The sequence below is a fragment of the Papaver somniferum genome, chromosome 8 (assembly GCF_003573695.1).
Source record: "Papaver somniferum cultivar HN1 chromosome 8, ASM357369v1, whole genome shotgun sequence".
In the NCBI taxonomy this organism is placed as follows: Eukaryota; Viridiplantae; Streptophyta; class Magnoliopsida; order Ranunculales; family Papaveraceae; genus Papaver; species Papaver somniferum.
The window spans coordinates 143,822,133-143,835,333 of record NC_039365.1 but is presented as its reverse complement, the minus strand read 5'-3'; the positions used below and the strand labels follow the sequence as shown (position 1 = coordinate 143,835,333).

The 13,201-nt window shown below is 36.0% G+C and overlaps 1 protein-coding gene and 1 pseudogene across 1 annotated transcript; one reads left to right on the top strand and one right to left on the bottom strand.

Moving 5' to 3' along the window:
• Window positions 1–2,432: 2,432 nt before the first annotated feature.
• LOC113306130 (protein INVOLVED IN DE NOVO 2-like) lies at window positions 2,433–3,365 on the top strand. The gene is made up of 2 exons (XM_026555105.1): window positions 2,433–2,499; window positions 2,614–3,365. The coding sequence occupies exons 1-2, from the start codon at window positions 2,433–2,435 to the stop codon at window positions 3,363–3,365; spliced, it is 819 nt and encodes a 272-aa protein (XP_026410890.1).
• A 2,027-nt stretch (window positions 3,366–5,392) lies between these two features.
• On the bottom strand, window positions 5,393–12,856 carry LOC113306129 (annotated as a pseudogene).
• Window positions 12,857–13,201: the final 345 nt, after the last annotated feature.

Below are 13,201 nucleotides of genomic sequence, written 5' to 3'. Positions count from 1 at the left end.
TATTTTAAATCAACTACATTTATCATCATCAACGTGTCTCGTGTGTTTGTCTTGTTTCATCCAGGGAGAAGATCTTCGTGAAAGAACCAAAATTGGGAAGGGCTATAGCTGTGGTGACATTATTTAAAAATAAAAGTTGTCTCTAATATTATAACAATCGATGTTGTCACTGTAAATTAATCAGATGATAACATGAACTATGTTGTAACAATTAAGAATTTAATCCAAATTACTAAGTTTATCACACACAGGGATACGTCATGCCTATGCCATGAAAAAGCATGCCAGACTCTGTGGAGCCACCTGATATTTCCACGGCACCCACAACCCCATTAATATTTTAATTCCACAATTCCCTAGTTATGGGTTTCTCATATCCCATATCTTCATTTATGTCTTCAAATTCAAGAAGGGCAAAAAAAGGGTTCAAATTTGTAGAACAACCATCACATGTTTTTAGACTTTTGAATGCGGGTTCATTAGTGCTGTTTTAACTCGAAATTTGTAGCATCATCTTCATCATTATTTTCAGCCTCCTTTTCTTCTCCTTCCTACCAATATCAAAATCACAATCAAAACCAATATTATAACTAAAACACATTCCAATAATAATCCAAAAAAGTATTGATTAATTCATCTAATTACCATAACACATAACATCCTTAATTAGTTCATCCCCGTATCTATAAGAGAAAGTTCATTCAAGAAATCAATTCAGAAGCTACTGAGAAGGAAACAATGAAGCAACAGAAAGAATCATCAGAACATAGAGACCAAAATGCTAAGTAATCGTAATTTTTTTTAATATACCTTGAGAAAATAAAATTAGGGTATCCACAACAGATAAAGATCCAAAAGATAATTAAAAAAAATATAACATACCCAACATGTAGCGTTTCCACAGAGGATTTCTAGGGTTTTATTTTTTCTTGATCTAGTTTTCGTATTGTTGATGGTCATCGAAGACTATCCTATTTGATAATGCCTTTTCAGTATCCGTTTCGTTAAAGTAAGAATATCCGATAAGATATCCGTATCTGTTATCCGAAATTTTGGATAATATCCTAACGACTCGAATAGACTCGGACAGATATCGAATATTCGGTTATCCATTGACATCCCTAAATTGTCTATCATGTGAGGGAGTATTCCCCTTTTTACTTGTGATGAGTGGAAGCTGTTTTATTCACATCAATGCCCAAGTGCAAAACTCCTATTTCAGGTTCTAAGATTGCTAAATAATAAAGTAATACTGAGTATATAATTATAACTTGTGTCTTGCGCTTCTATTTCGAATCGAGCGAACAAATATTTTTGTCTCATGTATTTGGCGAGAAATATTGTATTTTTACCTGCATTAACTCCACTACTTTATTTCTATTATTTGAGGGAATATTCTATTTTTCACTTGTGATGAGTGGAAGATGGTTTTTTCACATCAGTATTCAAGTGCAAAACATAATTTTTTTGGATTTTTAATTGTAACTTGTTTCTTGCACTTTTATTGTCGTGAAGAATTATTATTCTCACATGCTTGTTCCCAGGGAAAATGAGGAATATATCCCCTTTTTCACTTATCTGTTTGTGGATATATCCCATAACGGAAAATAACTAATCTGTTTGTGGATATTTCCCGGAGAGAGAAACAAACCGTTAAATGACTAATTCCCCATGTGTGGCCTTACGTGTGCACATAAATGACATTATTTAAATAAGCAGACAAATTAGTGAAAATTAGACCTATAGAATGACATTTTTAGTTCTGGAAAAGGTTACAAGATGGACAAATGAAAGTCGGACAAATTCGGGAAAATCAATCCAGACCCCTACATCTAAAGTTGGATGGCTGAAATTTATTGACGTGTTTCCAAACCCAGCCCACTACCTATCCTAGACAGCTAATATCTGATGCCTGCTTCTCCTCCTGGTTACAAACTTACTGTCTCTAGAACTCTAAGAGTCTAGATTTTAGGTTGTTTATTCTCTACTGTACTACTCTCTAACCGAGTAGACTAGACGATACGAAACCCAAGCAAGACACTTATTGGATTTTCTTCCGGTAAATTAATCATTTCCCTTGTTTCGAAATGCGGGTCCACTGAAATTGTCCTGGGGAAGATAAGACATCTGCTTTTTCGTCTCCATAGGGGTGTATTAAGATTTAAGATTATGTGTGCCACTGAAAATACAAGAGACTGACATACCCTGTGTACCAAACGTAAACGACTGAAATGTGACAAGAGACTGACATCAACTATAGGGGTATTAAGCAGAGGGTATGTATCTCGAAATCAAGTACCCAAGGTTTTCACTTTATATTAAGCATTCATTTGGAAACATATTAGAAGCGTTGAGAGTTCATAGAAAGCATTGAGACATATCAGAGACATTAGGAGATATAGTTAATACAAAAATCAGAGAGTTGTTCAAGAATGGATTCTTCTTCTCCTTCTCCAAAAAGAAAAATAGATGAGATTTATTCATCAAAAGAAAACACATGTGAGAGTGAGAGTGAAATGCCACGTTATGAAGAAAAAGCATATCAAAAACTACAAAATGGTTTAGTTATTGTAGCATAAAGTAATTCTCTGTATAAATGTCCTTATTGTGTAGGTAAAAATATAAAAACCTATGCATATGATCATTTAGTTCAACATGTTAAGGATTTTGGTAAGATGAGATCTTCCCTTAAATTTCGAGATAAATCCAATCATAGAGCTCTAGCTCGCTATTTGGAGAAAAAATCTAGTAAGGAATTTTCCATGGATGTTGGTTCATCATCTACTGTGGTGGGTGAGAAGAAATTTGTATACCTATGGAAATTTGTTGTTGTTAGTAAGTTCATAGATATTAGTAATGAGGCGATTAAAGAGCAGTTGACCGGGTTTAAGCTTGTGAAGGTACGTACTACATGGGGTCCTGAGAATACCTCTACTGGTCAGGCGATTGTAGAGTTTACGAAATATTGGTTGGGATTTACTCATGCAATATCTTTGGAGAGTGAGTATAATAGCAACCAATTTGGGGAAAAACATTATCCTTTGGATAACCTTGGTGGTTTGGTAAAGGATTGTCTGTATGCATGGGTCGTCAAGGAGGACGATTACTATTCTGAATGTCTTGTAGGGGAAAACTTGAGGAACATTGGTAGTGCTTTAAAAACTATTGAGGATATTAATGACTATAATGAAAGGAAACACAATCAGAAAGTGTCACATTTAAATGATTTGATTAAGAAGAAAAATGATACCTTGGTAAATGGTCAGGTCATGGTCTGGAAGACCATGCGCACTCTCAAGAACTTGGTGGCTCAACTTGATGAGTTAAATATAGCGAAGGATATCACCGTCAAAGGTACATTTTAGATTTAGAATTGACCTTGCTGTGAATGTCTGCAAGACTTATGTGTGTTACTGGTTATGTAGATTTCCGTCAGAAGATTTAAAAGCTATGTTTTATTTTTTTCATCAGCTTATGCTTGAGCATCACTACAAGGATGGAAACATCACAACTGATCATTTTGTCTGGAAAAGCAGCTTATTTTATCTGCCTAACTGATGTATGAGTGGTGGCGTAACTGATGTATGGGTGGTTGTTCCTTCCTTTTTTTTTGAACAATATTTTGTTTGGTGATGTTGTAGGGAGATCCTTCCCCAGGCTTGTAAGGCTCACTTGGTGTGTACTCTCTACTTTAATATTATGTTTATTCCGAGGGAAATGACCCTTTTTTTTAGTTGTGTTATGAGTGGTTTTTTTTTTCACATCAGAGTTTCAAGTGCAAATCGCCATATTCACCGATTTTCGGATAACTCTCAGCTTTCCATCACTCTCTATTTCGAGAAAAATATAGTTTCTCTATGGATTTTTTGAGTGAATTTGAAAATTGTTAACGACTTTCTAAGACGACAATATTTGTGCATGTGCTATGCGAATTTCCATTATTATTATTATCAAATAAGTCCTGATGTACACAATAAGCGATATTGATTTATACGCATACTACTAATATTTTCTCATACAAATAAATTATAAAATAAGAAAATGCCTTTTCGATACATGGATTTTTTAAGTTGAAATATTTATAAATTCTGGGACTCCTCAACGTAAATTCTGCCTTTGATTATGTTGATCCATCATATACAACCAGAACAACCAATATGGTGTGAGAAATCCATCATGACACGGTAAGGATTTGGATCCATATATTTGTAAAATCTTTAGAATTGATATATTGTTCAATACATCTTATAGATACAGGGGAGATATATTTATAACGACAGACTTATACAGACTTGGTCAGGTCAAGTTAGTACGACTTGACTTGACTGAACCCTATATTCCTAATTGCGTAAAATCTTTAGAACTGATAATTTGATATATTGTTCAGTACATCTTACAGATACAGAGGAGATATATTTATAATAACAGACTTAGACAGACTTGGTCAAGTCAAGTCAGTACGACTTCAAAAAAAAAAAGACAGACTTGGTCAAGTCAAGTCAGCACGACTTGACTGAACCCTATATATATTCCTAATAAGATTGATGTCTGCTTGAATGCTTCCCCCTGGTATATGCTAGGGTTTCTTCTCTTTAGATTACACGACAAGACTCTTCTAAGCATAGTACTTATTAGATATCGAAGTCGTAGTCTGCCCCCCTGATCTTCAGAAAAGACATTTGCTTTTATCTCTCTCTTTTTTTTTTCTTTCCGATTTTCGCTAGTTCATGCCCTACGCCTCCCCCTATAAATGAGCTCTGCTTCCTAGGAGAAGGGTAGCCTAGTGTGTAATGAGAATGATTTATCCACCGAAGAAGAGGGATCGTAGAGTGCATCGTGTGAGAGGATGATGGATCCCACTTATTCTGCCTTTCCCTACGATGCATTGGGTCAGTGCGATCCCTCTCGTTGCCTACTGGGTGCCTAAGAATAGCAGGAGATCCTTAGAAGTTGGAGACCCTACAACTCTTCAACGAAACCTCACTGATACAAGTACTTAATACAACTTAATATTTTCAATTGAAGGGCTCATCTCAACTTGGGATGGTCGTCCTAATTAGAGTCGGTCGTCCTAAGTTGAGACGCTCAGTTCATCTTAGGACGCGATGGACAAACCCTTTTATTTTAGGGTTTGTACATCCATTTTACTTTTTTCTCTGTCCTACTGTGGGTGTAAAATGGCTTGTTTGCCTGCCCCATTGTAGTTTCTCTTACACTGGTGAATATTTTAGCCTTTATGGTGAAATACACTTTTTGCACTGTCTGTGTAGATACAATATCTTGTTTGCACCTGCTATGAATGAAATTCACAAGGGATACACCTAGTTAGAAAAATATCTTTCTATTGATTGAGAGTTGAGACCAAGCACCCGCCATGTAAGTGAATATCTTTCTATTTTTTTAGACCAAGCATCCACTGTGGAATAACTATGGCTCTTGCAGGAGGCTCATAAGGAAGTTCTTGCGAGAAAAGGATGGTCGATGAGTTCTGAGCTTTGGGGCATGTATTTTTAGCTTGAGCTTGGTTGCACTGCTACTGACCTGATGTCCCCAGTTCTTGTTTTTTCTCCTTGATCTATATACAACAAGGAATAACTTCATGATCAAGAACGTCCCTAGCTAGAAAATGAAAGATATTAAAGTTGAAAATGAAAGATATTAAAGTTGACATATTTTTACTTTTAAGGTGGATTCGAACACCCTAGACCAAGCATCCACCCTATATTTGAATCGAATCCAACTAATGCTACCCCTTTATTTTATTAGAGATAGTAAATTACTTTCTCCCCTAGAATGGTATTCTGCTCTTTTAAAGCTTTGTCTTTTCATTTATAACAACAACAATGTATATGCATGAGAAATGTGTCACTTTTGATTAGTCAAACGTGTATAAAGCATGTTTTTCTGTATGTGAGAGGAATGGAGAGGATCAAACCTTTCTCTGAAGCCAAGAAATGGATTCATACAAGAGCTGGTTCTGTATAAAATAAATATGAAAAAAAAACGTATAAATAACTCAATATAGAGATAAAAATTATTTACCAAGTAATGTTTATTTGTCTATGCCTTTCTTGATTTAATGTTCTTCAGGGAGGTATCAAGTTGGTGCTCCAAATTTTGTAGCTCTTTCACATTGAAGGATTCCAAATCTTTTTCCATCATATGCCTGTTGGATTACCCTAATTATCACGTTAATATATTAATGACCCCTTTACAGTACTTTCGTACAAGTTTGTGTAATCTGTTTTCCCCTACCCTCACCCCCACCTCCCCAAAAGAAAAAGTAATATTCAAGTGTCAGAGTTCTCCGTTTTTTATTTTTATCGAGTTTCAAACTTAAATTGCAATCTAATTAAAAAATGCCTGTGTTTATTCCATTCAGAGGCGCTACAATTGAGATTTGTATACAAAGAGGTACATGCATCTCTACTGAACTTAGACATTTTAGATGATATGCAGATGATTCGGCTGCCACATGGTAAGTATAGTGTTTCATCTTACATATTAATGTATAGACCTAATAAATAAATACGTACCTTTGGTTTCTTTACAGAACTTCAACTTTGGCCTTAAATGAGGTATATTCAGAGGACCAGTTGCGCTATAATAAGAAGCAACAATCAAGTTATAAGCTATATCTAGTTCTCTGAATTATTTATCACTGAATTAACTAATTTTACTATGCATGTTAGACATTAAGGCATATGAAGAACCCTAACTATGGAGTCACAGTGATGGATCACTGCTAAAGAAAATTAGATTAAAAAGGAGCAAAAGAGATGCATGGAGGACATGCTTAAAATAGCTAGACATGCATCCAGTATGATAATTTCGTATTAATCCGCCATTAGGGATATCAAAGAAATAATATTCCATACTGTTGTTATTTTTTCTGAAACAACTCGTTTACTAAAACATACAAATGAGAGGAAAAATATATATGAAATCATGGAATTTCCAACTCAATCAAAGATGTTTAACTAACTTGAACTTCTCCCTCCTTCCGCATCATATAGGCTGAGGTGATTTTTCCTGACATATTGCGGGTAAGGCCATATCCAATATTCCAATGCAATTACATATGTTTACTCATTTAAACTACTCCCCGTTTTTCATACCCATATAAGAGGACGTGATTTTTTCACATATTAAGGACACATTGTTTCATGATTTCATTCTTGTTTTTTCTATTTAACTTGTTGTCAAAATTTCTATTAACATACAACTGTGGGTACCAATGTATATGAGTGAATTTCTTTTTACCTTATACAAAATTGAGATATGCAGAGGTAATCAGTTCAAGCTGATCAGTAGGCCGCCAATAAGGATTATCGTTAGATCTTTTTCTTCTAAAGGAACGACTTATTGATCTTACCTTGAACTGGGCTTCATCTATAACAATGTGTATGTGCACATATCTTGTCATTAGCTTCAAACTAGAGGTCATCAATGTGTATATATGCAATACTCACGTACCCGTAATTATTTATCAGTTGCAACAAACTCTTCCGTAACACAACATCGTCTTTCATATCATTCAAGGATGGCGTCCATGCTGCGTTTGTGCACCAAAATTTAAGAGGTTAAAAGAAAAGAAGCAGTCGTACATGAACACAAAATCTTAGATGGTGGAGCTAAATAGTATTGACCCTTAGTTTACATGAATATGGACCAAAATTTTGTTAAAAATTTATTACAACTAATCCGGTTATAAGCAAGGAAAAACAATTGCTATTAGTTTCGCTCTGAGCGCTCTCTACTAAACATCCTAAATTTTACTGTGCATTTTTTATGAAAAAAAATCATTTTCTCACTAAAAATAATAATAGTCATGATAGTAATTAATGTTCGCTAAAGCTGTCGATGCTTTCATGGCCTTAATGAAGGTTACATATGAGAAATTACAAGATTAACCAAAACATGCCATTTAGTTGAAGACATGTATATATTGATAAGATTCCAAATTTCATTATAGATTTATAGGTATGCATCTCATAAAGTTCAATATCTTCTATGTAAGTGATGCATCAGTGCATGCACCCACACAGTGCCAAGTTTTATGAATGTTAAACTAATACTATAATCTAACTTGTCGGCAGTAATTTTGGAATTAATATGCTAAATATATAGAAATAACCTATCCGAGCTCCAGTGACATTAGCTACCTCTTTGAGGTTACACTAAAGACTAAACTAAAGCGATAGTATGTTGAACACACTGTAACACATCAGGTTTATTGCATGAGGTACACCTACAACAACTCTTATAAAAAACAGCCAAAAAAAAGTGTCCAAAAAAATAGAGGTGATTCTCTTAGTAAACCAAAATAATAGTATTTTTTTTAACAACTAAACTTTTGTTGGAAAATATCTTCCTTCATTGTTCTTGTTATTCAATGGATAGTTGCACCTTATCGATCAGATTAAACGGATTACAACTATTGGCTAAAATTACTTATGTAAAGGATCAACAGAAACCAATTAAGGGTAGTAGGGTGGGGTGAAAAATCTTTAAAAATTGTCTTACTTGTATAGTAAATGAATATTTTGAAGTCTCCAAACATAAACCCAGTAACAATACAAACACTCAATTAAAGACTCATCCTCTTTTGGTTTTGTGATGATCATCTTAAAAGTTAAAACCCCTTTGTGATAATCTTTATATCGTTTAACTGATCAATTATTTATACAAAATTTCACTACATAATTTAAATTATCGCATCAAATCATGAACAAAACATAACATAACAGTACTACTTTTCTCTACCTATTAAAATTACATAATTGGGATAAATAGGATAGATCGAGGAAATAAGTAGACAGAGTACCGAGTACGTACCAAGCATTTGTAGGGTATTCAAATAGTTTTCCTTTGGGTGAAAAAACAATCAGAGCAACTTCAGCATCACATAAAACAGAAATTTCATTAGCTTTCTTAATTAAACTAGGCTTTCTCTTTGAGAAAGTAACTTGTCTATTGTTCTTGTTTTCTATCCTCTTCATCTGTACTCTACCTCTTTTTCACATTCTCTCTTCTTTTTATTTGATTATTATAAAGGTAGGACTTATGAGAAAATGAAAAAACAAGGTTAAGAAAAAAAAACCTAGTATATCATTGCCGTTACTAAAAAGAAGAAGGAAAAGAAACCCGAGTATGATAACAATCCAATATCACAACAATAACGAGAATGAAAGTTGAGAAGAAGCTTGAAAAAAATATAATAACAAACATATTCTAGGTTTTTCCTTTTTCTCTACCTTCCTCCTCAATTTTTTGGAAAACAACATTTTTGCATGATGCAGAACTGTAAAGGTCTGTTTGGCACACTAGTTTTAGACATTGTGTACTATATATATGTACCACGAGGGAAACAACCCCTTTTAAGCTTTTGCCATTTGCCCTATGTGTGGTTTCTATCACACCAGTGTTTCACTTGCAAAACTATATTTTCACATACTTTATATTGAATAAATTTTGAGTATAAAATTACTTTTCTAACATGTATTTGGAGTGAAACGTTATGTTTTCACCTTTATTAGTTACCCTTAAGGGCCTTAACCTACTCTTAGTAATAGGCTACATTAATTAATTAAAATACTTTTGATGATACCCAGGGAATAATAATAACTGTTTTTTTATTATTATTATTATGATATATTTTTATAATTATTGGATAAAGAGTATTACATTAACTAGTTGGAAGCCCTAGCCTACCAGCGAGGCTCATGGGTAACCTAGCCAAGAGAGCTGAAGTGGATGGGTGGTGGGGGGGGTGGGGGGGTGGGGGGGGGGGGGGGGGGGGGGGGCTTCGAGCTGAGATTTTGTTATTATTGTCATACCTTATTATATTATGCGAGGGGAAAACACTTGGGATAAGTGGAAGTTATTCTTTTCACGTCAGTGCTCACTTAAATATTTGCTTTCACCTATCGACTTGCACTTTCATAAGTGTTAGCTTGTATCTTGCACTTCTAGTGCGAGGGAAAGAATTCTATTTGTCACATGTATTTTAGGTAAAACACTGGACTGGACTGGGAATCAGACCTATATAATTAGACATGAAAAATGTAGAATCGTAGATCGTAAATCTCTGATGTCGGCCTGGCCCTAGTTACATCTCATTAAATCCTCCCAACTCTAGAGTTTAGTTGGTGTATAGTGTATACTCTCGAGACGAGAAGAGACGTCTGCTTTTCTTTCCAGTCTCACTCCACTCCTTCTTACAAATCCATCTGAAAAGACGTTTGCTTATCACTCAGCCCTTTTTTAATAACTAATCTCGAGTCTCGAACCTATCTACTTTAGAAGTAGGCTTCAGATGGGGTTTTTACCTTGTTGCTCACATGCTGAGGAAAATTGAACCTCTATTTCCTATAAAGTTTACACCAACTCTGAAACAATTTTTAATAATACTAATAATTTAAACTGGCCAATATTGACTTGACCGATCAAGAAATAATAATGGTTAGTGATTGTAGCCGTATGCATGGAGCTAACATAGGGTAGATAGGAACGAGAGACGGAGAGAGTAATAAAAAAGGAAAACATTTCCCAAAGAGCTAACTTCTTTTCTGATAAATAATAACCTAGTAGGGTCAGTGATTTCTGTCGTAGCTGTTGAGTTTAGTGGTTACGTCTCATTACGTCTCGTTAGGTATCTAGAGTTTAGTTGGTCTATACTCTCTAGACAAGACGATAACGGGACGAGACCAAACGAGACATATTCTTTCCATCTTGTTTCACTCTACCACATGCTTACTGGTCCATAATAGAAAATCCGTTTGTCGTCCCCTAATTTTTACCGTCTAGTCTCCAATCTCGACCTGTGTTATGTGATAATAAAAGTGTTTCTGCTTCTTGGGTAATAAAAGTTTTTACTCTCTAGTCTCGAATATATATTTGTATTTGTATGGAGTATTATAATATATTAAGTGGAACTCTTTAGATATAAAGGATGATGGAACCCAAAACGAAGTATAATACTTCGGTGTGTCTAGGAAGTTCCATAAAAATATGTAAAAATATAATAGAAAAGTGAAAAGTAGGAGAGAATGAGAGATTATATACAGAATGATTCTAGACATACCGCGTTAAAAAACAAGGTAAAACCGCCCTCTCACATGAGAGAGGGACCCATGCCCCTGGGAGATAGAAGGGGGTCCCATTTTTGGGGCCCACTATATTAATTTGACCATCGCTGGAGATGGTCTGACCGTTGCTAGATGGAAAGACCATCGAGCGATGGAATCTTTATAATTAGATAAACACTTCATCGCATTCGCATATGCCTATATGTTATTTCTGACATATAGGCATATGAGTTTGGCAGTTTGGCATACCCCTAGTGGGTACATATACTAGTGATTATTTTCTCCTTTACGGTGAAATGCACTTTGTGCATTGTCTATGTAGATGCAATATCTTGTTTGCACCTGTTATGAATGAATTTCGCAAGTGCAACACCTAGTTAGCACAATATTTTCATATTAATAATTATTAAAATTTATACATTAGTTTTTCTCATTAAAATTTATACTGTACTTTTTCTCAAAAAGTAAGGGGTAACATAGGAAAAGAGTTATTTGCTTAATAAGATACTTCCATTCTCCGCCCATATAAGTAGGAGTGTCGGACCAGAATTTTCTATTTTAATATAATACTCCCATTAAAATATTATAATTTTCGGTTGCTTTCCCCTAGTGTTAGGGTAAGGAAAGCCCGGCTTTGCACCTTCCTTGCGTAGGATGTGGGAGAATGTGGTATTTAGCTTTGTGTAGATATTATCTACGAACTCGTCTCTTCCTTTTCCTCTGCCTTTTTCATATCCGTATTTTGATTTTTTGTCTCGAGAGATGGTTCTGACCTCGGTCTCGTTTTGCCTCTTAGGTATCTCCTGAATTGGTTCCAGAGAGTTGGTTCGTTGCGGAGCTGTTGTTGTCTTTGCTTGTGCCCTAGGGTTGTCCTTCTGGATTTCTTCAAGTTTGATGTAGCGGTCTTGGAAAACCCTGAGCTGTCCGTCGGATCAAGGGCTCTATTGTGAAGCTCCACGAAGATAGCTGAGGTTCTATCAAGTCCATACTTATAGCAATTAATGATATTTTCTAGATTGACTTTTCCGATTGCTGGGCACCTCTTCTGCCACCTGTATTTGTACTGCATTAATGTTTCCCGGGGTCCGATAGCTAAAGAAAATATCCTATCTAACCATGATTTTGTTGATTTGTTGTACATGTATGTCTCCAAGAATACCGTAGACAATTTCTCAAAGGAGTCAACTGAGTTTGCTGGTAAATTTTCATACCACGCCAATGTCGATCATGTCAAGCTTGCAGGTAAATACCTACAAAGTACTACCTCATCTCTTTCCCAATGGGCAAGGACACGAGTGTAGTACCGTAGGTGGGATGCGTGGTCAGAGGTACCATTGTAGGTCTGAAATGCAGGTACTGGGCATTTCGCAGGGATAGGCTCCCTCAAAATGCGGAGAGACAACGGAGATGTTGTCGCTTCATGGAGCACTTATTCTAGTCTTGCGCCTTGCATGTCCGGTTTTCAGCCCTTGTATTTGTTTCCGCATCTTCTCCATTTTCTCCATAACCATGTTCACATTGTGAGCATCTCTGGAAAATGCCTCATCATAGTAGGATTGAGAGGGCTTGTAGGTTGAGTCTGTGTCGTCTGTGTCGTGGTGCGTTCTCCCGGATCCCTTAGGTGGGTTAGCCTTCGGAGGGTTAAGATCCACCCTTCGTCTTCCTGAGATAACTCCGTTCTCACGCCTCTTTAAAGGAGAGTGAGTTTGGGAACCTTCGATCTGTATATCCAGCATGTCTTTGAGATTCTGGTTCTCCTGGGCCATATCGTGCATTGCATCCTCATGCTCCTTGTTACGGAGTAGCAAAGCTTATACTTGTACTGCCATTTGTTCTTCGTTGCGGATTTCACCACCCTGAGGAGTGCTGTTGTGACGAACCGGAAAATTACGCCTTTGGCGCGTTCCCTCGCAGGCCGTAACTTCCCCGATGCGCCATGATGAAGCTACGATCCGGGCCTCATCCCCAGGAAAATGCACGTCCATCTTCCCTTGCAAGCATGCTCGTGGTGCATGATGCGGCTAGCTTAGCTTCCACACCGTTCCAAACTCACCCTGGTCGTCTAAAAGGTGTAAGGCCATAAGGCCATAGCCGATGCACATTTCATGCAA